The sequence below is a fragment of the Schistocerca piceifrons genome, chromosome 3 (assembly GCF_021461385.2).
Source record: "Schistocerca piceifrons isolate TAMUIC-IGC-003096 chromosome 3, iqSchPice1.1, whole genome shotgun sequence".
NCBI lineage: Eukaryota > Metazoa > Arthropoda > Insecta > Orthoptera > Acrididae > Schistocerca > Schistocerca piceifrons.
The window spans coordinates 879,125,600-879,153,408 of record NC_060140.1 but is presented as its reverse complement, the minus strand read 5'-3'; the positions used below and the strand labels follow the sequence as shown (position 1 = coordinate 879,153,408).

The 27,809-nt window shown below is 37.3% G+C and overlaps 1 protein-coding gene across 1 annotated transcript in view; it reads left to right on the top strand.

The window, feature by feature from the left end:
* LOC124789145 (SH3 and multiple ankyrin repeat domains protein 3) overlaps positions 1-27,809 on the top strand; it is a 192,524-nt gene that overhangs the window by 143,699 nt on the left and 21,016 nt on the right. Inside the window, 2 exon segments of the mRNA XM_047256439.1 lie at positions 8,908-9,109; positions 11,139-11,355. Coding sequence (XP_047112395.1) covers positions 8,908-9,109; positions 11,139-11,355 — 419 coding nt within the window.

The window sequence follows — 27,809 nt, the reverse complement described above, 5'->3', positions numbered from 1 at the left end:
AGACTTGCCTTTGGGAGGACAGTGGTTCAAATTCTTGGCCAGTCTTTCAGGTTTAAGTTTGCGATGCAGTATTAAAATCATTTAAAGCAAATGTTGGAATAGTTCCTTTGGAAGGGGCACGACCAAGCTGCAAGAAAGAAGGATTAGTGTTTAATGTCCCATCAATGTTGAGGTCAGTAGAGATAGGAGCACAACTCAGATTAGTAAAGGGTGCATAAATAAGTTTCCATGCCTTTCAGGGTAACCAGCCAGGCATTTGTCTTAAACAATTTAGGAAAATCACAGAAAACCTAAAGCTGGAAATTTGAACCGTCATCCTCCTGAACACAAGTCCATTGCGCATGTCTCAAATGACCTTATCTTCTTTCTTTCTAACCAATCCCCTACTTTCCCCACCTTGAATGAACATACAAGCTCCAAAAGCTTTTTTCTTTTTACCGGCAATACTAAGAATTTCGCTTTCTAAAGGTAAACACTGGCCAGCCACTCTCACTCTACTTGTAATTCAAGCAGTTTTTCTTACTTTCTATTAAATTTTCCATCAGTTAAATATATAATCAATCATGTAGGCGATGGTTAAAAGATTTCAATCATCAAAGTACCAGACAACTGGAGAACCTAATATTTACCAACCATAAACTTACAAATTGAAAACAGCAAAACTGAGCACTTTTTTATTAAATTATCACTGGAGTGTGTTCATAACAAGCTGTGCAGCTTTGACTTAAAAGCAAGGAGACCATGTAAATAAGCTGTTAATATGTTATCATTCCAAGTGGCTTCGAGAGGCCACTACATAACTGCACAAATTAGGATGTTTAATGTAAATAAACTGACTTATTCCTAATAGTGTATTGTCCCTTGCTAGAAGACATCACACAAATGAAATTGCTAATACTTAGCAGACATTTTGCAGCATTGTTAGCAACACTAGACAACGATCTTCAAAGAGAAAGCCACATATGTCCTCTGCTATATCTACAGAAGTAATGATCAGAGAAAGTGTAGGGTCCCCACATGCTTCAGTCAATGGATAGTGAAGAAATAATTTTGCTTCATATTTGAAGCTCTATAGGCATGCTAAAATCCACTGTTTGGCAGCTGCAAGGCTGTGCTGCAAAAATATTCATGTGGATCCCATGTGACCCAGCAGTTTAACATGATGTCATCTTTACCATTCCTACAAGTTTTCATATGTCTTCAGATCACCCTCCATTAGGCTGCCTTTCCCTATCTCTTGGAATCCAACAAGGAACTGTCTTGGTCCATATATCAGCCATAACCATAGCTCCATTTCCCACTCACACCAATTCATATTCATCACAGGCACATTTCATCAGTAACGAAAGTAGCAAAATACAGATTTTACAGTATAGACAAGAAACTGCCCAGAATACCTAATACATTTCATAGGGATGCTAAATATGTATTGTAGCACTACAATGAAATTTCAGATCTCATCAGGAAGTGGAACAAAGAAAAAACTCCTTAGAAAACTTAAATATGGTAGATACACAAAATTATCTCAGTATTTATGGTAGGGTATGTTACTTACTATGCTGAAGATAAGGTGGGTAGATCACGTAACTAATGAGGAGGTACTGAATAGGATTGGGGAGAAGAGAAGTTTGTGGCACAACTTGACTAGAAGGGATCGGTTGGTAGGACATGTTTTGAGGCATCAAGGGATCACAAATTTAACATTGGAGGGCAGCGTGGAGGGTAAAAATCGTAGAGGGAGACCAAGAGATGAATACACTAAGCAGATTCAGAAGGATGTAGGTTGCAGTAGGTACTGGGAGATGAAGAAGCTTACACAGGATAGAGTAGCATGGAGAGCTGCATCAAACCAGTCTCAGGACTGAAGACCACAACAACAACAACAACATCATGTTACTTACATGGTGTTTCAACAATGGAAAATCCAGGATGGAATAATGTCAGTATTATGGAAAGGACAGTTGCTACTCACGTTATAACAGAGGTGCTGACTAGCAGATAGGCATGACTAAAAACTGTCAAACAAGCAAGCTTTCAGCTAGAAAGGCCTTCATCAGAATTAGACTACATACACATGTACACTCATGCAAATGGAACTCACACGCACATGATGGCAGTCTCTGGCTGGTTGCGGCAGTCAGAGACTGAGGTTGTGTGTGTGAGATGTGTTTGTGTGAGAGTGTATGTGCATGTTGTCTAATTCCAATGAAGGCCTTTCTAGCTGAAAGCTTACTTGTTTGACAGTTTTTAGTCGTGCCTATCTGCTAGTCAGCACCTCTGTTATAACGTGAGTAGCAACTGTCCTTTCCATAATACTGTCATTATTCCATCCTGGATTTTCCATTGTTGAAATACCTTTTTAGCCAAAAGTTTACTTGTTTGACGTTCTTTTGTTGTGCCTTTCTGGGACTCAGCATTTATGTGGTATTTGTTTGTGAGAGGCTCCTGGATGATTTACCGCTTTTATGTTGTTTTTGGTGCAAAGAAATCTAGTAATAACACAATTTTGGAAACAATAATAATTACATTTTATTGAATGACTTAATAGAAATAACTTCAAACACACACACACACACACACACACACACACACACACACACATACACACTGATCATGCAGTTCTAATACTGTGTGTATATTTCTTCAAGAAGAAAACTGCCAAACATTTTTCATACAGCAACAAAGAACTGCACTGCACTTCACTCCTGAAACAGTTACCTCCAAGATGATGTTCCTTAGAAAGAAGGACTTTAAGTTGTTGTAAATGATCCTATTTGACTTTTCTGATTTTCAGTCTTTCTTTGTATTGTTTCGGGAAGCAAGGTTTCCTAGAAATTTTTCTTGGATGCCTTGGTATTTCTTGCCACACTTTGTTGAAATATCACTTGTAGTAAATAATAATTTTTGGATGGCACTTCATTGCCTTCAGGTCCATAGCTATAGGCTCATTTTTACATGTCTAATTGAGTCATATGGCCACAACTTTTCTCTGATAGTTGGTGAAAAAGAAGTAATCTAGGAAATGGACTTCGTAAGGTTTTTGCTTTTTTCCCACCTCTTCATATATCAAGCTGGACTGGCTAGAAAGTGTAACTTCACATCCCTTTAAGCATGTACTCAGTGGAACTGTGAATGAGTCACTTCCTATCTGAGTATGACCTACTCCAAAAATGTTTGTGTCATCATTACTTCTGTATCAGTTGCTAATCTTTAAAGAGCATTTGATAATATCATATTTCTGTTCCAATATTTGCAGCCATCAGAATGCAGAATGACTTGGACAGAACTGTCCTGAATTGTTTTGGACAGGGTGTCTACAATATACGAGGTAAAATTTGATGCAACCAGTTCACCTCGTGTTTCATTGAACCTGTAAAACACCACATCATGACTTTCTAAATTATATGTTGTAAAGTGATGAACAGGCAATTTTATTTTATAAGAAACTGGACTTTCATGTAAAAATGCAGCTATTTTCACAGCCCAGAAGTCCATGGTGTACACTGAGCATCTTTCTTATGTACATCTTTTTGCAGCCTTGTCTTGTCGTTGTATTCTTTGTGCTGCTTCCACATGTCCTTGCTCAAGTTTCCAAGCCGGTTACTACAACACAGGTTGCACTGGCATTTCTTGGTGGAAAATAAGCTAAGGTCGCCATCCTTGAAAATCAAGTTAAAGATGGAATCTTCTCCATATTACATATTTCCTTGTAGATTTTGTGCAGCTGTTGTTTGCATTGTAGAAAAGGAGCAAGGCACAGGTGGAGGAAGATTCCTGGCAGTAATATGATGGCAGTTTTAGAAGGCACTCCAGGAATTCTTTTATGAAGATTCTCTCATCTTTTTTCTTTGTTTTATTTGAGAACGTGGCCATTCTGAATCAGGGCCCACCCCATGTGTAGCATTATCCGGCCAACATTGGATAGTCCATTCTGTAATCCCAAGAGTAATGAGAAACATCTTATTGAATATTTATGTTGTCCCATCTCATTTCTCAAATGATGTGCCGTTCGTCTCGGATTCTCTAGTGACCTTCCCTGTACATTTGCTTAGAATTATATCCTCAAAACTGATTATATAATTCTTCGTCTGATCCCACGAAATGTTACCCAGAATGTGTTAAATACTGCTTGCATATTGCCAGCAGAAAATTGATGACACTTGCTTGGAATGGATTTCTGACACATCTTTGACGCACATTGAACATAATTTTGGTGCCTTTCTTGGAATATTATGAGTAATTTTGCCACTTTTGCTTTTTTTATTTCTTATACACACTTGTCTGTGCTTCTCATAATTTTATTGGTGCTTTTCTTCCAGTCTTCAGGGTAGGCTTTTAAACTTCCTATTCCTGTCACTGCTTAAGTCACCATAAAATTCATGGCCTCCACTTTCCACATTCTCGCTTCTGGTGTCTCTGATAACTTATCTGAATCGTCTGCTAAACAGTGAGCACCATTGTGTAGTTATGGGTGTGAAGTACTGACATCTCCAGTGGCAGCTGTGACTGCTTTATCGTTTTGAGCATTCCTGGATACAGCCAGCGAAATTTCTAAATAAAAAAAAAAATTGTAAATCAACTTAATAAGATCCAAGTTGAAGCTGTAATTCATGTATTTATGATAACAACTATATCAGTAATGTTATTACTAAGAAAACAAGAAAAATTACCTGTGTCATTAGACAGTGCAGAAAATGTGACAGAGAGCTCCATAAATGAAATAAAATTTCTTCTGTGCATGTAACATAACTGTTACTACTATCCTCACCTGTTGTTCATTCTACATTTATAAGGGATGCTGTGAATGCAAGCTAAATAATAACACTGCTGACAGTCACTCTCTGGAAGGAATGCTAATTTAGACAAGAAACAAATCTTTCTTCAGTAAAAAGTTCGTCTTTTAAAATGCTGTCCATTTTCATGAACTGAAGCTGCAACCAAGGAAACACTTTGAAACATGGCAGATACATAGTAAGCAAAAACAGTGTGCTGTGTCTGTGCACGATTATGCATTTATGTGGAATTGTTTACCACATTCAAAACACCCTAGTCATGTGATATTTCGTTCTTTTGCAGTTACATGTAATTTCCAATTACTCTTACAGTGTCATACACACACAGTGTTGTTTTAGTGCATGTTTTTCATAAATAATTAAAAATTCAGCATTCGGGTGGTAACAGCAAATGTGCTGAAAGTCAAGGATATCAACTGACAAGGAAACATAAAACTGACAATATTTCAGTTACGTGGTATTGTTTGTTCACTGACAGTTAACATTTTCTGTTTCTCTCTGTTACCAGATCAGTTTGTTTTTCTGGTCTGTCCTAGTAGTTCAACATGCATCTCTTTATTTCGTGCTGTAAAACACTCTTTTATTTTTATTATGGATTTCACTGTGAAAGTCTCTTGTTTCATGTTCATAAGTCAAAACTGGTAACACACCTCTGTTTCAAACAAATTGAAAGTGTAGTTTTTAATTTACCAACACAATTTCACACTGCTTTTACTCTTCAGTTGCGTGTTTCAGTCATTGTCTTCAACTGCCACAAATTTATCAGCTAGTTTTATGAATTAGTTGTTAATTTGTACTATATTCATTTCAGTATAACTGCAATTGACTTTCAAACAAATTGTATTAAGTTCTTCCATTCATTGTTTCCATGTTTGCAATAAAGGCAAACAGTACAGTTTCATCATCAAAATTAAGGTGTGTTCCATTAACCTGTATTCCTTCTCTGTTTCTTCAGTTCAAACATGTAAACAATGTCTGTAAATCTGTCTGAGAATAGTTTTGATTATAGGAAGTCTTCTTGTGCTCTCGTCTTTCGTTTCTGAAATACCCACTAACCTGATGAGGCTAGTGGGAGCTCTTACAACGACTTTTATATTCTTCAGGAAATAAAATAAGTTGAATCAGTGCCTTGTGTCCTAAACATTGAATTGATTGAAACTGGGCTGAAAATGTTTTTCAAGGCATAAATCCCAGGGAAAGTGCTAATTCATATTCATTGCTCAATTCTATAATTTCAGTCAGAACTTGCTTAGGTACATTGTGATACATCCACATCTAAATCCAGTTTAAAACATTCTCTGTTACTTCCTCTTGTATTTGACATTAATTCAATTTATCCTTTTCGTTAATAATCAAAACCTTTCCCATCAGTTTACTTTGAGAGAAAATAACTAGTAACTGCCATCCAAACCTTTACAAACAACATACAATGAACAGACTGCCTGTATCAGGAAGTGGAAGCCTAACAGGGGTGTGTGGCAGTACTGAGCCACAGACCTACCTGTTGGTGCATTGTCATGAAGCAGCAGGAATCCTTGTCGTAGATTTCGGCAGACAAACAGCCCTGTACACATTCTTCATTCTCTGACTGATGTCTACTAGTATTTGTCCTTCGGCAGCCAAGAAAAGAATAACAGCATGTTGGTCCTGTTTCAACAATTTTGGTAATAATGTCACTATAGTTCACGTTTCCATATTCACAACACATGTTGAAAAGACACAAATGCCCCACTAATCGCTTGCCTACATGTTGGTAAATGGATACATGAATTGGAGTCATGCTATGTTGCATATACACTGCAGCAATGCCCTAAAATGGAACACCCCTTGTAACTAGAAAGTATGGGGAATACTGGAATAGAAAAGAGAGATAAAAACATAATTCAACAAGGGAGAAACTAATGTTTAAAACTAGATAAACATCAAAAGTATATAACACATTCTAAATGGTAAAATAACTTTATGAGTCAGTGCATCATTCACTTAAAAGCATGACAGAGAATTCTACAGTTTTAAAATGTAGACAGAATTTAATGGATGAATTATGAAAATAGATTTTTGTTCTAGTAGTCTGCCCATTTTTTTCACTACATCAACTCCATTCATTTCAATAAGTAATGTAGAATCTGAGGGACTTGTTTCCTTTTGCAACATCTGCAATCAAACATTGCTTTAGTGCTATATGGGACTGCACCACTGAGTTCGGTCTTAAATTTTTAGCACCATTTGAACACATGTAAGAACTGAAACACATCTTGTTTCATTACAAATGGTAACTTAAACCTCTCTTCAGAGTAGCAGTTTCAGCTTTAGCACAAGATTTTTTAAATATTCATTGCTGTTAAGCACAGTTTGTTCTTTGAAGGTGATCAGTACAGAACGCAATTGTGGCTTTTGCTACTTCTGTAGGTTTTCAAACTAAAAATATGGGAAATTTTGGAAACAATGGCCAAAATACTCCGATTGTGACATTATCAGTGTATTTTACCTTTAGGAGACTGTGATGTACACCTGTACACGAAAGTGTACACAAGTAATGAGTGTTTCCTGAAACAATTACATATTGAAATGCCTTTTACCCATACTTAAATAGATATACTAAGTACAGTACAAACTGCACACTGAACTGAGACGGAGCTGCACTTCTACATGCTATGAATCACGAGACAAAAGTTTTCTCATGGAAGCTTCAAGCTTGTAAACATGAAAAAGAGAGAATTAAAAGATGACAAAATGGAAATATCAATTATTGTTTTGGGAATGATAATCTTTGAATGATTCACAAATGTTAGCATAAATGAATAAATAAAATTTTTTGAAACACTAGGGAAAACATTATCAAGTACGTCAAATACCTGAGGTGGGTAAAATATGGGAAAACTCATAAAATACAAGAGACCTGTTGAAAATACGGAAGAAGAAGAAAAAGTGAATAAAGTACGGGAGACCTTGTGAAATACAGCAGACCTGGCAACCCTTCCTGTAGGTGGCACTATAGGGGGAATGTGGTGTTTACTCTTACCCCCTACAGCTCCATTGTGGGGGTAGACCTCACTTTCACCAAACCCAATTTCAACTCTGTGAAAACGGCAATGAGAAGTATGCAATTGGAACATTTTTACTGACAGTGCTACAGCATTTCTTGTCTTTCATGCACTACCTTCTCTCTTGAGGTCAGTCATACAATTACATTAGCTGTTGTGTTGTTGTAACAAACTAAGAGTCAGTACAACAAACCCTGAAGGAAGAAATGTAACCTCAACTTCTGTGACAAGAGGTCTGTTAGTTTTACAGCAACAAATCTTGGTGTTATGTACTCACACAGCACAAGTACTTTCTTTAGTACATAGTAATAAACTTAATTCTCTCTCCTTTCTGGTGAAAATGGATAGTTTGACTGAGTCGTTGGCTAGAAGGAGAGGTTCAATGCACTATCACTAAAACAATTGTGCAACATATCAAGGAATGACATTGATATGCTTGTGAATCTATGGAAATTAAAAAAATTCTGTTCATTGCATCCTGAATACTCAATTCTCTCAAAACAGAAAGAGTAACAATTAAGAACAACTCACTACCTGCTGTGCTAGAACTTTCCACTTATGCTCATTCACATTTTCACTTGTTTTTTATGAATCTGTTTAAATAATTCCTGTTTAATGAATAATCCAGGATGGAATGTAACAATATAATAAAAAGGATAGTTGGTACTCACCACATAGTGGAGGTGTTGAGTCTCAGAAAGCCACAGCAAAAAGACTGTCAAAAAGTTAGCTTTCAGACAACAAGGCCTTTGACAGAAATAGACAACATACGAGCATGCGCACAAGCACACACACAAAAACCCAATTCACACACACGTGACCACAGTCTCTGGCTCCAGCTGTGCGTGAGTGTGTGCATGTGTGTTTGTTGTCTATTTTTGGCAAAGGCCTTGTTGGCTGAAAGCTAACTTTCTAACAGTCTTTTTGTTGTGCCTTTCTGCAACTGATTATTTCTGCCCTATGGTGAGTAGCAACTATCCTTTTCATTATATTATTTAATGAATAGGCTACTTTTGTCAAGTTAGTATAGTGTTGTTAACCCTATTTTTATAATTTACTTGTTTTGGAAGGTTGCCAGCAGAACCTCGAACAGTAGTGTTACACCGTGCCAAGAAGGGCTTTGGATTTGTCCTTCGTGGTGCCAAAGCGACGTCACCCCTTATGGAACTGCAGCCCTCGGATAGGTGCCCTGCGTTACAGTACCTAGACGATGTAGACCGAGGAGGAGTGGCTGACATGGCTGGTCTGCGCAAGGGTGATTACCTGCTTGCTGTAAGTGTGTCTCATCCAGAAATGTGAAGAATTGTTAGATATTATGCAAGTTTCATGCATTGTATTTGAACAGGTACATCCGTCTCTTACAACCTAATAAATCTGCGGTGGTGGAGCACTGTATTGACACGGGCACTCAATGGTGTATGATAATGTCGAAATTTTAGTCTTGACTTCATCTTCCTGGGACTCAGTAGTGAAAGAAGCAATTGAAATTCAGTTGGCGATGAATTTAATTAATAGAGATAGTGGCTTCAGCTTGGACAAATCATGGAATCTAGCAATATCTGTAATTAAATCACAAAGATGTCGGGATGGTGCAGCTCTCCGTGAGACATCAGTATCACCGTGTGGAATAACTGCGCAGCCATAGATTTAATTTCCATACATATGTTACACCTCTTTGCCACCTATCAACGTCTCTGGTGCCTTGTGTATCTTTGGCCACATACACAGTGGTTCAGTCCTCGGGTGCAAAAGGACAGAGCAAGTGCTGGAGCGTTAGTCACTTCGGCTCACTCTGAAGATGGCTGGATGGTAGTCAGCTGAAATATTAGAAGAAGAGGTTGAGTTTATTGAGCTGCATGACCAAAATTTTATGGAACAGTGTGCTTCATGTTTTATGCAGACACCATAGTGTTGGTTAAACTATTGTTTAAGTGACTGAAAAGTCATGAGTTGTGTAACTGATAATACTGTTGGCAGATATAAATGAATGTCTGACAGTATTTTTGTTTCATGACTTGTCTTAACCACTTGCTATCAAAAATTAATACTGTTATTTTGCTGCACTTTCATAGTAAGTAGAGTATCAGGAAATGAAAAATGAGCTGAGATACTGTTCTCCATATTGCTTATGTAGCCTGCTTATATTGTAATATGTGAGTAACTCAAGGCAGTAAAGTTCTGCAGCCTGATGATGTTGGTTACCAATTGTACTACTAGTGTAATTGTGTACATTTGATATCAACTGAAGTGCAACAGTGTAACCATTAACAGTGCTGTGACTGGTGGTTAAATTTATACCTGTGGAGTACTTATACAGTTAGTTGATCAAAGCAGTAACTATAAGACTTCATTTTACTGAATGCCAGACATGTTAAATACCTTCAAAACCACTATGAATTCACATTGACAGTGTGAAATGATGCCAGAAAGAAGTGATTCACAAAATATGCCATTCTATTTGGGTATCAGTGATGCACGTCCCAAAAGAGACTTAATGTTCTAGTGATAAAACAACAAGAACACAAAAACAAGCTGCAGCAGGGAGTAGATCATTGTTTCTAGATGTAAGAAAGTGAATGAAACAAAATGTGGGAAGTATTCTCATATTTGGAGATGATGCGAAATGATTGAATAATCGGAACCTAAATTAGAGAATTATTTTTCTAAAATTATAGATATATCCTTGTAAATTCCATTACATTGCATTGTGTATAACACCATTGATGTGTATGTGCTTGTGTAGCTTGGTTCTTTCTAAATAGTTGTCAAAATATAGAATAATAGTTTTTTATTTTGGTGTTCTTTCTGTTTGTATGCATTCAAGACTATGTATTATGCTAGGAATTTTTCTTGTTTGTGATACATAAATTTCACTGAGTTCAAAACTGGTAACCCGCAGTTGCAATAAACTGACAGTGACATCTTTAATTTAGAAGCTGTTCTTTCCTTCTTGTTTATATATGCACTGTAATGGAAGCTATTATTTATTATATTTATTTGTTCATTGGAACATGGCTTCTTAAATCTGATGCTGTACTATACCACAGTTATTTGTAATTGCACATTCTGTTTTATGATTTCTGATTTAAGAGATTCATCATTACAATTATAAAACACTCATGAGTTTCACTTTTAATGTATAAGCTGTGAATTAATATATAATACTATGTGTTATCAAAATGTTATCAATGGTATGGGAGGAGTCATTTGATCAGCCAACTTATAGTATATCTGAAAGTTTTGTAGCCTTTTTACTCTACTAAATCAGTTATATATGCACATCACATGTATTATGTCACAGATAAATGGCGAAGATGTTTCTGCTGCCTCACATGAGCATGTTGTGGATCTGATTCGACGATCTGGTGACCTCGTTTCGATGACTGTTGTCTCTCTGGGTGCTGCTTATGGTGTACCAAATTCTAAATCATCTACACTTATTCCTGGTTCTGGAAGTTCAAGCCATCATCGACAATATGCTACTTTACCTCGCAAGATGACTAACAGTGGCACAATTGGTAATTATTGTTTTCTTACTAATACAGATACACTATATAAATCACAATAGATCCTCAGGCATCTTGAAATTTGCTTCAACAGTAATTGATAACTAGGAAATTCATCTTATGAAAATTGTCATTTTCAGGCTCTTGAAGCCCAAGACAATTTATTTAGGAATGATTAAGAAAGCAATATGGAAGGAAGGGTGTGGAAAAATGCCCAGGGAAAGGTTATGTCCTTTAGAATTCTCTGCATTCATAAGATATGTGCTCACATGTCTGCATGCCCCTTGAAGATAAAATCTGTAAACATGAAATGAATTTTCAACCTATGTTTGACAGACTATAACAACAGTATTAATTAGAAAACACTTTTGCAATGTTCTGTAAAATAGTACTTATTTTGTTATGAACCAGCTTTCGGCGTCTTAGGCTATCATCATATGACAAGTACAATGATCTGAGAAGCTAAAGGCAATTTTTGACAAAATAAATAATATTTTATGGAACATCAGGAAAGTGTTTCAGATTTAATAAGAACTGATAAAAAACAAGCCATGACAAAAAAGTTACAAATTGAAGAGCATTATACTCTGTAATCCAGAGTGAGGTCATGGATACAGACAGCAGTATTGGCATGGATAGCATAGAGTTAAGTAGATGTTAGAGGAGGGATGAGAAGATTGAGTATTAAATAAATGTACTGACCATTGCTGTGTGAAATGGAGCCAGTGGGTATCCAAAGGAAGAATGAGAAAAGTACTCGGGAGGTGTTGCTGGCTGACTGAAAGAAACAGTTTCCAGGAGCAGACAAAAACAAGGTTCAGACATAAAGCAATAGATTTTAAGTTACAATTTTTGTTTGCTCCATGGCTCCCTGAGATCAAATATTGACTTTGGTATACTGCACTCGTATATTTTTGTGATGAGTAAGTTGTTAACACTTTTGTACTGACACAACACTGTTTACAATTTGCCATGTGTCTGTTTTTATTTGGAGTGTTGTGTTTGGAAATACATATTGAATTTTGTTAACACGAAGGTTTGTGCTCATTGTGACTAAAGAAGAAGAAGAAGAAGAAGTGCCAATCTTTAGAAGCTAAACTTTCCAACATATTTTTTTAATATTTGGAAGAACCAATACAGTGAAGGTACTGTGAATGTCAAAATGTCATTGGAGAAAGCACAGCAACAAAGTTGTTCCTTCAGTCCAGAGAGGCCCACACTGTTCTCATCAATTTACTACACTCAAAATATGGAACTTCCAGTAAGACCTAAACACTTTATTATGCAATGATTTGCAGCATTTATAGCAAGAAGTAAGAGATGTGATGAACTGCCCTTAGCCAAACAACACACTAAATTTACATCCAACAGGCAAGATTAAAAAACAAATCTAGAATATATGTGCCACAAATTTTAAGTGAAAACTGCAAAAATCAATCAATTTGTCCATCTCTGTTTGTTTGTTTGTTTGATCAGTTACCTCATTAATGATACTGAATGTCCCTGTCTTACTTACTTTCTAAGAAATATGATACCCTTAAGTTAAAATAAAAAGAAGAAAGTAACGGCAAAGGCCTAATAAAAAAGTAGCATCCCCATGCAAATATTTCGTATCATCCACGTGTGTTGACAATATGATGATGATGATGATGGTGAGGTTGATGCTGTTGCTATGCAGCTGGTGGTAGCAGGAAAATGGAATTGTGTTCTACAGATTGCTTCCTAGAGGTGATGTAATGCTGTTATTTATTGCCAGGGATATGAATGCCTTGCAAAGGTGGTGGAAGAATGTTGTTGTTGTTGTGGTCTTCAGTCCAGAGACTGGTTTGATGCACCTCTCCATGCTGCTCTATCCAGTACAAGCCTCTTCATCTCCGAATAACTGCTGCAACTTACATCCTTCTGAATCTCCTTAGCATATTCATCTCTTGGTCTTCCTCTACTATTTTTACCCTCCACTCTTCCCTCCAGTACTAAATTGGTGATCCCTTGATGCCTCAGAATCTGTCTTACCAACCGATCCCTTCTTCTTGTCAAGTTGTGCCTCATATTCCTCTTCTCTCCAGTTTTGTTCAGTACTTCTTCACTAGGTATGTGAACTACCCGTCTAATCTTGAGAATTCTTCTGTAGCACCACATTTCGAAAGCTTCTATTCTCTTCTTGTCTAACCTGTTTGTCATCCATGTTTCACTTCCATACATGACTACAATCCATACAAATACTTTCAGAAAAGACTGCCTGATGCTAAAATCTATACTCGGTGTTAACAGATTTCCTTTCATCAGAAACACTTTCTTTGCATAGCCAGTCTACATTTTTTTATCCTTTCTACTCCGACCATCATCAGTTATTTTGCTGCCCAAATAACAAAACTCATTTACTACGATACTTTAAGAGTCTCATTTCCTAATCTAATACCCTCAGCATCACCTGATTTAATTTGACTAAATTCCATTATCCTCATTTTGCTTTTGTTGATGTTCATCTTGTATCCTCCTTTCAAGACACTGTCAATTTTGTTCAGCTGCTCTTCAGGTCCTTTGATATCTCTGACAGAATTACAATGTCGTCGTCAAACCTCACATTTCATCTTCATCTACACCCTCTTCCATTTCCATAATATTGCCCTCAAGTACATCGCCCTTGTATAGACCCTCTATATACTCCTCCCATGTTTCTGCTTTCTGTTCTTTGCTTAGGATGGGTTTTCCATCTGAGCTCTTGATATTCATACAGATGGTTCTCTTTTCTCCAAGATCTCTTTAATTTTCCTGTAAGCGCTATCTACCTTACCCCTAGCGATACATGCCTCTACATCCTTACATTTGTCCTCTAGCCATCCCTGATTAGCCATTTTGCACTTCCTGTCGATATTATTTTTGAGACATTTGTATTCCTTTTCTCCTGCTTCATTTACTGTATTTTTATATTTTCTCTTTTCATCAATTAAATTCAATATATCTTCTGTTACCCAAGGATTTCTACTAGCCCTCTTCTTTTTACCTACTTGATCCTCTGCTGCCATCAATATTTCATCTCTGAAGAGTTACCCATTCTTCTTCTACTATATTCCTTACCCTGTTCTAGTCAGCTGCTCATTCTGAAATGCTCCACAACCTCTGGTTCCTTCATTTTATCCTGGTCTCATATCCTTAAATTCTTATCTTTTTGCAGTTTGTTCAGTTTTAATCTACAGTTCATAACCAATAAATTGTGGTCAGAGTCCACATCTGCCCCTGGAAATCACAATTTAAAACCTGGTTCCTAAAGCTCAGTCTTACCATTATATAATCTATCTGAAACTTTCCAGTGTCTTCAGGCCTTTTCCATATGTACAACCTTCTTTCGTGATTCTTAAACCAAGTGTTAGCCATGATTAAATTATGCTCTGTGAAAATTCTACTAGGCGGCATCCCCTTTCATTCCTTACCCCCAGTCCATATTCACCTACAACTTTCCCTTCTCTTCCTGTTCCTACAATCGCATTCCGGTCCCCATAATGACTACTATTTTTCATCTCCCTTAACTATCTGAATAATTTCTTTTATCGCGTCATACATTTCTTCAATCTCTTAATCATCTGCAGAGCTAGTTGGCATATAAACTTGTACTACTGTGGTAAGCAGGCTTTGTGTGTATCTTGGCTACAACAATGTATTGACTTTGGTGATCGTAGTAGCTTACTCGCGCTCCTATTTGTATTCATTATTAAAAGAAGAGGAACTGGGAGAATACAAGGTCTACCTGTCTGGAGTCAAAGCAGGAATAGCACAGTGGGGTGTCGGGCTTTACATCAGGAAAGAAATGGAACCCAGCGTAATTGCAATAAGGTATGTAATCGAAAGACTGATGTGGATAGATTTGACAGTGTCTAGCAAGAAAATTAAGATTGTGTCAAGATATTCGCATTGTGAAGGGACAGATCAAGATAAGATGGATAGTTTTTATGATGCACTCAGTGATGTAGTTGTTAGAGCAAAGGACAAGGACAGTGTTCTGCTCATGGGTGATTTTAATGCCAAGATTGGAAATCAAACAGAAGGGTATGAAAAGGTTATGGGTAAATTTGGAGAGGATATGGAGGCCAACAGGAATGGGAAACAACTCTTGGATTTCTGTGCCAGTATGGGCTTAGTAATCACAAACTCCTTTTTTAAACATAAGAACATTCACAGGTATACTTGGGAAGGCAGGGGAACCAGATCTGTCATTGACTATATAATAACATATCAGGAATTCAGGAAGGCTGTGAGGGACACACGTGTATTCAGGGGATTCTTTGATGACACTTAATATTATTTAATCTGCAGTGAAATTGGTATTGTGAGGCTGAAAGTGCAGGAGGTCAGGTCCATATGTAGGAGGATAGGAGTGGAGAAACATCAGGATAAGGAAATCAGGCACAAGTACATAACAGTGATCTCAGAAAGGTACCAGTTAGTTGAATGTAGTCAATTACAGTCATTGGAAAAGGAATGGACAAGGTACAGGGACACAATACTAGAAATGGCTAAAGAATGTCTTGGAACAGTAGTGTGTAAAGGTAGGATAAAGCAAACAGCTTGGTGGAATGACACAGTCAAGGCAGCCTGTAAAAGGAAAAAGAAGGCGTATCAAAAATGGCTACATACTAGAACTCAGGTAGACAGAGAAAGTTATGTTGAAGAAAGAAACAAAGCCAAACAGATAATTGCAGCATCCAAGAAGAAATCTTGGGAAGACTTTGGAAACAGGTTGGAGACTTTGGGTGAAGCTGCTGGAAAACCATTCTGGAGTGTAATTAGCAGTCTTCGAAAGGGAAGTAAGAAGGAAATGACAAGTATTTTGGACACGTCAGGAAAACTGCTGGTGAATCCTGTGGATTCCTTGGGCAGATGGAGGGAATATTTTGAAGAGTTGCTCAATGTAGGTGAAAATATGATCAGTAATGTTTCAGATTTCGATGTACAATGGGATAGGAATGATGATGGAAATAGGATCACATTTGAGGAAGTGGAGAAAATGGTCAATAGATTGCAGTGCAATAAAGCAGTGGATGAAATTGAGTCGGAACTCATCAAATACAGTGGAATGTCAGGTCTGAAATGGCTACACAGGATAATTGAAATGGCCTGGGAGTCGGGACAGGTTCCATCAGACTGGACAAAAGCAGTAATCACACCAATCTTTAAACATGGAAACAGAAAAGATTGTAACAACTACAGAGGTATCTCTTTAATCAGCATTGTGGGTAAAATCTTCTCAGGTATTGTTGAAAGGAAAGTGCGAGTATTAGTTGAGGAGCAATTGGATGAAAATCAGTGTGGTTTTAGGCCTCTTAGAGGTTGACAGGACCCGATCTTTAGCTTACGGCAAATAATGGAGAAGTGTTATGAGTGGAACAGGGAATTGTATTTATGCTTTATAGATCTAGAAAAGGCATATGACCAGGTTCCTAGGAGGAAGTTATTGTCTGTTCTACGAGATTATGGAATAGGAGACAAACTTTTGCAAGCAATTAAAGGTCTTTACAGGGATAGTCAGGCAGCAGTTAGAGTTGACGGTAAATTGAGTTCATGGTTTAGAGTAGTTTCAGGGGTGAGACAAGGCTGCAACCTGTCTCCACTGTTGTTTATATTATTTATGGATCATATGTTGAAAACAATAGATTGGCTGGGTGAGATTAAGATATGCGAACACAAAATAAGCAGTCTTCCGTATGTGGATGACTTAGTTGTGATGGCAGATTCGATTGAAAGTTTGCAAAGTAATATTTTAGATCTAGATCAGAAATGTAAGGACTATGGTATGAAGATTAGCATCTCCAAAACGAAAGTAACATCAGTGGGAAAGAGATATAAACGGATTGAGTGCCAAATAGGAGGAACAAATTTAGAACAGGTGGACAGTTTCAAGTACTTAGGATGCATATTATCACAGGATGGCAACATAGTGAAAGAACTGGAAGCAAGGTGTAGCAAAGCTAATGCAGTGAGTGCTCAGCTAAGATCTACTCTCCTCTGCAGGAAGGAAGTTAGTACCAAGACTAAGTTATCTGCGCACCGTTCAATATTTCGACCAACTTTGTTGTATGGGAGCGAAAGCTGGGTGGATTCATGTCACCTTATCAATAAGGTTGAGGTTACAGATATGAAAGTAGCTAGGATGATTGCAGGTACTAGTAGATGGGAACAATGGCAGGAGGGTGTCCACAATGAGGAAATCAAAGAAAAACTGGGAATGAACTCTATAGATGTAGCAGTCAGGGCGAACAGGCTTAGATGGTGAGGTCATGTAACATGCATGGGAGAAGCAAGGTTACTCAAGAGACTCATGGGTTCAGCAGTAGAGGGTAGGAGGAGTCGGGGCAGACCAAGGAGAAGGTACCTGGATTCGATTAAGAATGATTTTGAAGTAATAGGCTTAACATCAGAAGAGGCACCAATGTTAGCACTGAATAGGGGACCTTGGAGGAATTTTATAAGGGGGACTATGCTCCAGACTGAACGCTGAAAGGCATAATCAGTCTTAAATGATGATGATGATGATGTTGATTAAACCCACTCCTATATTGCTGCTATTTGATTTTATGTTTATAACACTGTATTCACCTGACCAGAAGTCTGTCCCTCCTGCCACCGAACTTCACCAATTCTCACTATATCTAACTTTAACCTATCCATTTTTCTGTTTAAATTTTCTAACCTACCTGTCTGATCTGACATTCCACACTCCAATCCTCAGAATGCCAGTTTTATTTCTCCTGATGACAATGTCCTCCTGAGTAGTCCCTGTCCGGAGATCTGAATGGGGTACTATTTTACCTCCGGAATATGTTACCCAAGAGGACGCCATCATCATTTACCCATACAGTAAAGGTGCATACCCTCAGCATGGCCGTTTTGGTTGATGTTACAAGGCAAGATCAGTCAATCATCCAGACTATTGGCCGTGCACCTATTGAAAAGGCTGCTGCCCCTCTTCAGGAACCACACATTTGTCTGGCCTCTCAACAGATACCCCTCCATTGTGGTTGCACCTACGGTATGGCTATCTGTATTGGTGAGGCATGCAAGCCTCCGCACCAACGGCAAGGTCCATGGTTTGTGAGGTAGGGGGTGGGGTGCAAGAAGAGTTGATACTGAAATATAGTGCTGCTAAAAAGTGAAAATTTCATAATCTGGTGAAAAATTCTTAATCTGACAGTGAAAAACTATGGTTTTTAGACCAAAATTGAATTTATTTTTTAGTGTAGTTCCCATTTGAGTTCAAGCACTTTGTCCAAAATTTTTCAAGTGAACAGATTGCATCCCTAAAGTGCAAGTGTGTAAGGTCTGTAAAATACCCAAAATACTAATTTTGATAGGTGAGAGAATAGAAGAAATTTGCAGGTTACCAAATATAACGAGGAGGATTATGTTCTAACAACTAGCACTTCTCATCCCTCACCTGTCCCACTACCAAAACACCTTTGTGGGCAAGGGCATTGTGTTTCCATTTACAGCGCACACCCTTTCTCACATATCTATTCATTTTGTAAACCCAATGAATACAGACAAAGAATTACACTTTCACTAAATTTTGAACTTCAATCCTAAAATTAACAGATACCATCACAACAGCACAAAAACAGCACTGTCCTGTCACAACACAGTCGACGTATATGAAGATAATGGATCAGTGGTCTCACAAAATATAGCTATATTAACCAAAACAGTACTAATCGGGCTGACAAAACCCTTCTCTGTCTCCCCTAAATTTACAGCAGCCAAAAATTGTAAGATAACAGAAACCAGAAATTCTCTACTTTTTTGTCAATTTAACTAACATTACACTAACATTACACTCTTGCTTGCAAGTAATCCTAAAACAACACTGAAACTTCTTCAAATTTGAATGGAATCATAAAAAGATTTTCCAAATTGGACAAGTTCCCGGATTACACAAAACACACTAGGCTACATAAAATTTGTCAAGTATTGTGCACAAAAGTATAAATTTGTAATTATACATGTATTTACATATGTTTAAACCTGTGCAGTAGATGTTCGTTTACTGTATATTGTACAACAGATCACTAGACTTTACACTAATTGGTACATAATATGGCATTTTTAATGTAACTTTAAATTCATATGTTGTTGTACATACATATAATTCCTATGTTTATTTGCTTCATATTTCATGTTGTTCGACACATGTCTAGGAGGGAAACTTGCATAAATTTCCTGTTCCAAGTTGTTTTTTCTACACATTGTTCTGCTCAGTATAAAAATCCAGCAGCTTGGGACAGTTAATGTGTACTGCAGATACTGCAGATACCATCAGTTATGCATACGGTAGCTTCTTCAGGCATTTTAATTTTTGTGGGTACATAATATTGCTTCTCCTCCTCTTCTTCCTCTTGATCATCATCTTCCTTTCTTTACTCCTTCTCTTCCTCTTTGTTTGCAGATTTCTATTAGATTTGTTGCCAAAGTAAAAGTGGAGTGAATTGACAGAAAGTAATCATTTCGAATGTAGTCATCTGGACTACATGAAATGTTTTGCAGTTTCTTGAGCTTCAATGAGTACAGAAGTGTTTTGTTCATTATCTCCAGACCCCACTTTGCTGAAGCAGTTGGTGATAGTCTCAGGCTTTATTTCTCTTACCACCAAACCAATCTAATTTGCTGCATACATGATAGAAACTGATCGTGCAAAAGCAAGTGTATTTTTGGATTCTATGGGATACACTGCCTTTCTAATCACCAGTGGCCTTTCCATTTCACATAACATGTTTTCACACAGCAGTATAGTGAATCTTCATTTTGACACTTTTCTGTCAACGCACTTTTCACCTCAAATTTCAAGATATTTTGAATGCGGTGCACAATAAAACAGTCCTGTTTCTTCAGCAATGCATATGTCTTTTGGGTCATAATTCACTATTAGGTAGCGCAGTATTGTGTTCCATTCTATTGCTACACGTTCCTGCACATTCTTGGCTTCCCCACTCGTATCATTCCACATTATGCTGTGTCTAGCTTAGAAATTGTCCAGCCATCTTGTGTATGACAAAGCTCATTATCAACTTTCAGTGCCTCATTCTGCAACATGGGTCCAGACAAAGGTATGTTTGCCCTCACACATATGAATCATTGTATCTCATTAATTTCCTCATTTCCTGTCTTCTTCGCCTTTCTTTTTGTTTGCCTGCTGCCTTTCGTCCATTTGTACGTTATCTTATCCTTGTTTCTTAAAGTTCCATGAATGTGTTTTTACCACATCTGAATCAAAATATTATTTCGCATCCAGAGAGTTTGACTTTCTCTTTTTCATTGATTACTTTAATCTTTTCACTAAGTGTTAGTGAAGCATACATTTTGTTCGACATCATGTTATCTCATAAAAGTGAAACTGGAAGAAAGTAATGCGTATAGTGCATTGTTTGGAATTCTTGGTCTCGCCTAATAAAACCATTGTTTAACAGAACAACAATCATCTCTTCCTCAAACACCAAAACCAGTGTTGTGCAATCTCTGTATTAAAAGTATCATTCTTGTATAGATGTGAATAACTATGGTACCGTATTTACATTAGATGACTCTGAGTATAAGAAGATCCCCCCTCCCTTTTTTTAAGAGGCTCCATAAGAAAAATTTATTTTTTACCGTATTCTGACCAATCAAAATTACAAACTTTTATTAATTTAAGGTACCTGCCTAAAAAATCAACATTACAGCTGTTCTCAACATATGTCATTTATTGATTATCTACATTTTGATAATAGAAGGAGAAACAAAATACACAAAAAGAAACTGTTTACAGTAATTTTTATCTTCACCGTCTTCTTTGTCTACATAGCCTGCATCTGTGGTACCATTATTTTTAATCATCATCATCACAACATCCTAACAGGGCAGCTGTGAAACTTATACACCCCTATCTTTCCCATTCTTCATTGTCACAAATCTTTTTCTATTTCTTCTGAATGTGTTGCGATTTCTGAAATTAAGGAGGTACCAGAGAACACAGCTGATTTTTGCTTGCCCCTCCCCCCCTCTGCACATAGCAGATTTCGCTTCTATATTGATGTGAGAAAGTTACAATGTCTCTTGCTTCCAAATGTATTGTCTGCCCGCCACTCTCTCATAGGCTTTAGAAGCAGCAACTGACAAACCCTCTATCATTCCCGTCACACCTCATAGTGAGTGCCGGCATCATTACTGCATGAAACATGTAAGTACACCACAGATCTCAGTCTGGACTTATAGCATCTTCTACAGAAATTATGCTCTTTTTGAGTATTTGTCCAATTTCAAAGTCGATTCAATTTTGAGTACAAATGGATTCAGGAAAACTGCAGTTGAAGCAGGGTAGATGTTCATAAAACACATAAGTACATAGTATATATTCTCATGGTTGGCAGCAGGACGAAATCTGCTGTCTACTCAACACTCCCCTCTGCACACTTATTCTAATTCTCAGCCAAGCTTGTGTCATCGATCCTTCTCCAATGTTCTGTAGCGCTTTGCTTGAGCAACAGTCTAACATGGATGTCTCATATCTTCTATGGTGCAGGTCAGATGTTAACAGCAGCATCTAATACATAAATAAAAGATCACAATCATGGTACAGTTAAATTTTTAAAGTTTCTCTTGTCACATGATCGAGTGATGTCTGTTGGTACTAGAATGGGTCTTTGCACTGTAGATTATTCCTGTGATAACAATGGCAGTACTTTAATGTTGTTTATTTCATTTGTTAGACATTGAATTCTGTATTAATTTTGATTCTCATTTCATCTGAATCTCATCATCTTGTTCTAAAGCTGATGAAAAGCAAGTAGTATTTTTCACTGGGTGAACAGTGACTGAATTTCCCTTTTGCAGCCCACTTGGTAAATCATTATAGTTTCTCAAAACCATATAAAATATTGACTTGCATTCAGAATCAAGTAGCGGTTTTTGAAGGCCAAACTTTTTGCCTTTGCATGCTATGTTTAGTTAAATAACATTATAAATGTATGTGTACACTATCCATACGTGTGTGAGAACACTTATCACAGACCTGTTCAAATACAACAAAACTTTGAAAGTTGACAGAATTTAATATTTGCTCCTGTGTTTCACAAAATTGTGTTTTTAAGCAGAGCAGTAGGTTGTTGTAGTCAGTGCTGGATTCATTATACTACACTGTATTAGTACCTATGACAAAAAAAGGCATTAAAATAACATCTGAATTTAAAAAATAAATAAATAAATAAAGCACACTGAGTGAAGTTCACAGTACCGGAACCACTTTTTTTTTTTTTTTTTTTTTTTTTTTTTTTTTTTTTTTTTTTTTTTTTTTTTTTTTTTTTTTAACAAACCAAGCGCAGGTTGTAGTGGCTAGTTCGTAGTTCTTGCATATCCCATGAATCAAATGTCACATGTTTGTTCAAGCAAGGTCAATACTGTATCAACAAGTGCTTTGGATTACCAGGATATCTTCAGCCTATTTGAACTCAAAAATTGTTTGCTAAGCCCTACCCTTTGGGACTGAACAAAATAATTTTGTACGAAACCTAAATAGCCAAAGCTTCATCTGTGAATGTAAGACAACCTCATTAATCTGTTAAAAATGCAAAAACGTTGACCTCAGCAACAACAGTTTAATCTGTGAATATAAGGTGACCCCGTATCTTTCAAATGACGAATGTGGAGAAACCTCATCTTAAAATTGGGTAAATACGATTTACAGAAGTACTGTACAAGCTTTTTTCTACGTTATGCAAAGAATTATCAATTTAAGTCTTAAAATTTGCATTCCGTTGCCATGTCGAGTATGTTCCAGAATGAAATATTTGTTTGTTTTGGCCATACTTCCGACTTATTCACATTCCACTTTGATCAAGTTTTACGGTATAACATTACGAATGATCACCCCTTAGCCCAAATCAAACAGATTACACTGATAAAATATTCTCCTAAACAAACTGAACAACTCATGGCATGCTTTTGCCCATAAATGTAATGGCGGATAATGCACAGCATGCCAACTTGATTGGCACAGCACAATTAAATGCAGAACAATAATTCATGCAAATTCTGGTAAATACTTAAAAACTGTGTAAATAAAGAAATATTGAGCAGTTAAAAGCAAATGAAAAGAAACAAAACTGTTTAACTCTTATCTCATTATGAATATTATTGAAAATAAAGCTGAATAGCGTTACAATGTGGCAATTTACAGTTACATAGAATGAATGACTAGGAAAAGTTGTTGTTCCTACGTAAAGAGTTTTTACGTCACTGATTAGAAGATGTATTTCGTGGTGTCTCTCAACCAGTGTTCCTTCAAAACACTTATTATTTAGTTGATGCCAAACACTCTTCTTTCCATTAACACATGATGTAACCTGAAGTCATAATGTTTGCTGCATAGTTTAGCCAGAGTTTTCAGATTTATGCTTTATGATCGTGATACAGCACTTTTTACAGTAAAACAGATATATTGTGCTCTAAATCATTAGTCCACTGTTTAAACCTAACAACAAGTGCCATGCACAATTGGCGACATAATCACTTGAGTCATGCAGTGATCAGCACACCAGACATTCACAGTTGAAGTTCTTTGTATCAATATGACACAAAAATGCATTACCATATTTCTGTTTCATTCCTCAGTCTGTGATATGCACTAAACAGTTGTCTATAATCAAAAACAGTTTGTTTCCAGCGTGCACACAGTTTATTGGTCTGCACATCAAACTTTTATACTTTGTGAATCAGAATGCAGTTCTGGGAAGTGAGTAGCATGACATGTAAAGTCACTAGTTCTTTAATCAAGGTACACGTTGAGACCATTAATGTAGTACTGTCCAAACACTGATATATTTCACTAGCTACAAACACAATGTTGTGTTGCAGGACACATGCAGCACAACTATCACCTTCACTATGTTCTCCTCATTTCATAGTCTTTGTTGATGCTTTCTCTGTCACCATTTGATATGGTTCTACACCGCTCATACATCCCACTTCACGTAACACTTTCAGAGATTCTGATTACAATGGTTTACAGTTTTATACAAGACCACAATTTCATATTACTCCATCCGTAAAAATGAGTTCAAATAGCATGTTAACAGATAAGAAAGCATACAGCATCAGAATAACTGAAAATGACAATCACATTCGTAACACCTATATTATGTGAATAGAAACACAGTTGTACTAAGAATTAAATTCATGCTACTTATTTTGAGATAACCTTTTCAGTGTGAGATGGCAATAAATCAGAAAATGTATATGAAAAAAGAAAAATATCTACATCGGTCTGTAGTGTTGTCTTCACAGTGTCTGTGTCTTCCTCTACGTCTCTTGCTTCCTAATGTCATTTCGTGGACCTGTCTCAGTATCCCACCAACTGCCAATCTTTTAACATGTCCATACCATCTTAAACTTGTCTTTTCTGTGGTCTCTTGTATGGGCTTCTTTTTCACTATTTGTCTCACTGTCTAATTCCTGACTGTATATATTCTAAGTCTAAGCAAGCCTGTATCCTGCTCATCTGCCTTTTCTTCATTACTCATATTTTTGAAACTTACGTGAGTATTGGAGAATAATACTCTTGGTATAAAATTTGCTTACTGTTTGGTGGTACATCCTTGCTCCAGACCAAGCTTCTTACACTCCGCAGAAAAAATGGGCTTTTCTTTTCCTTTTATAAGTAGAACTAAATGATAAAATTTAAACTGCTAGTATTGTATGCAATCTTGCCAAGGGTTTTGTTTATGTAGATTATGAAATTTTGCTAGGGAAACTAAAATGATATAGTGTTAACGATCTTCCCCTTGCACTGGTGGAGTTATATCTTAACCGTGGAAAACAAAGGGTCATATTAGCAAATGATACAACAGAAATAAAACTGATTAAGGGAGCAGGGATTGGATTAAATATGGTGGCCCACAGGTCCAGTGCTTGACCCATTCATTAACTTGGCCTATATAAACAATTTTGGCAGATGTTATAGGACTCATCAAAAATTGTGATGTTTGCTGATGACACTTCTATATTGATGAAAGAGTCAAACACATCCATACCAGACATGATTGGGAAAAAAATGGAATAGGTTCACAACTGGATCACAGGTAACAGTTAAACACTTAATTTCAGAATATTCTTATTACACCATTCGGGGGGAAAAAAAAAAAAGAAAATAAGGACTCACAGGCACCAAAAGTAGAGATCATTGGGCATATACCGAATGAAGCTCCATTTGTGAAGTTCCTAGAAATCCAGACAGATAAGGAACTGAGGTGGCACCAGCACATGGATAAGTTAATCAGGAAACTCAGTTGTGCCTGTTCTCTATTTAGAACTCTCTCTCGTTGTTTTTATTTGAAGACAGGATTGCTACCATGCTTTGCATACTCAGTGCAGTTCTATTCCCTAGTCTTCTGAAGCACTGTGGCTATGGTCGAAGAAGTATTTATTTTACAGAAGTGTACAATAAAAATGTATTGTGTAAAGGTGATATACTCTGGAGCAAAAATCAATAACAGTAGTCATCAGGATAGAAATTAAAAAACCTCAAAGTTTGGAAAGAATATGTCATTAGCCATTCCTAAATTCATCATAATATTTTTAACTCCTGGTTATAAATTGTGCATAACTGTATGTTTGTATTGAATAGATCTTGATTTTAACAGTTATATTGACAGCTGATAGTGGCATTTATAAAGAAAGGGTTTGTTTGAACTGTACAGCAGTTTGGTAGGAGAAGGAGAATGGCTATTTTCAATGTGGCTGTTTTTCCTCCTTGAAAAAAAAAAAAAAGTGAAGTACCCAGAAGGAGAGGAAAATAAAGTGAAACTTCATAGGTTGAGAGAGTGTGTGAGGTTTTATCAGTGATTACAAAACTGAGTCAAATTTACAAAGAGCTTGGCGGAATGAGCTCACTTATCAATAAGGCATGGCACCCACTCTGGTCCGGATGCACGCATTGATTTGGCTGGAGAGGATGTATCCTCTCCTTAGGCAAGCTGACGCACAACTGTTTCAACCGATTGTTGAGATCCTGGATGTTGGCAGTGGTGTGGAATTGATACCCAAGCTGGTCCCACACACGTGTTGTGACCTGAAGTCATACTGATGGCACCCCACATCGTGACACCGGAGTGATGTGGTGATGCTTTTCCAAAATGTCGTAAGAATGGGACCTCTCTCAGAGTCACTACCGTACTCACCGACAAAAGTCACCTGGGGTAGTGCAGAGCCACAGTGTTTGCTAAACACAATGGGATACCATTCATCAGCAGTCCATGCATCCCAGTCATAGCTCCACTCCAAAACAAACTGTTTGTGATGTTGTGTTATAGGCAGTCTGTGCATGGGAGAGTAATTTCCTAGTGTGGCTGCTGCTAGTCTCTGGCCAGTGGTGAAGGATGATACACAGTATTACAGGGAGTCCGTTGCTTGTTCTCAGATGACAGTCACAGGGGTTACAATGTGCTTGGTGCATACTGTGGCCGTCCTCCCTTGTGGTGGTTGGACACGGTCGGCTGGAACCAGATCCTTGATGACAGATATGCTTGTCACCACATTCCCATGTAGCCCTACATTGGGCCACAGTCACATTTGAAGGCCCAACAACTCTGGATGTTGCACAGTTCGACCAGTCTGCCAAATGGAGACCCATAATGAGGTACACTGATAATGCCACCTCGCACTCGTATATAGCATCTCCATGTTCTTCACAGTGATCACATAACATATGATGCCATTCACATCTCTTGTATACTGTTCCAGGCCTGGTAACAACACTATATATGAACAACACTAATACACTGCGATGGCTGTTCTGTCAGACGATGTATATAAAGTAATTCCCATAATTATCATTGTGAATAGATTAGTGCTGCACAGAAGTGGCCAGCAGCAGTTGTTTCTTCCCATTAATGTTTAAGTTGACTCGTTATTAATCCCAGAGAGCTCTCCTCCATGATGGGGATTATGAAACATTATTTGTGAATGAATGAATTTATTTAGTAAATTATTCTCTATAAAGCTATATGTGAGTATTCACAACAAGGAAGTAAGTGACAAATACTGCACAAATAAGTGAGACATATCATTCACAGAATATATGCTTTCTTCAAGTACAATTCAGAAAGTGGCACTCTGAAAAAGATGTTATCAGTTCTCAGGGATGCACTGCAGCAGCTGCATGTGTTTATAGCTGTATTAGGATCTGTGAACAATAAAGTATTGTTCTGGTCTCTCTCTCTCTCTCTCTCTCTCTCTCTCTCTCTCTCTCTCTCTCCCCCCCCCCCCCCCCTCTCTCTCTCTCTCTCTCTCTTTCTCTCTCTCTCTCTCTCTTTGGCCAGATTTGTTCATTACTCTTTATAACAGTATTTCCAACCTGTTATAACAGGAGAGAACATTGTAGTTACAGTCAACACCATGAATTCATTACCGTATCTATCTTTTGTTGTTTAGTTAGAAATATATGTTGAACT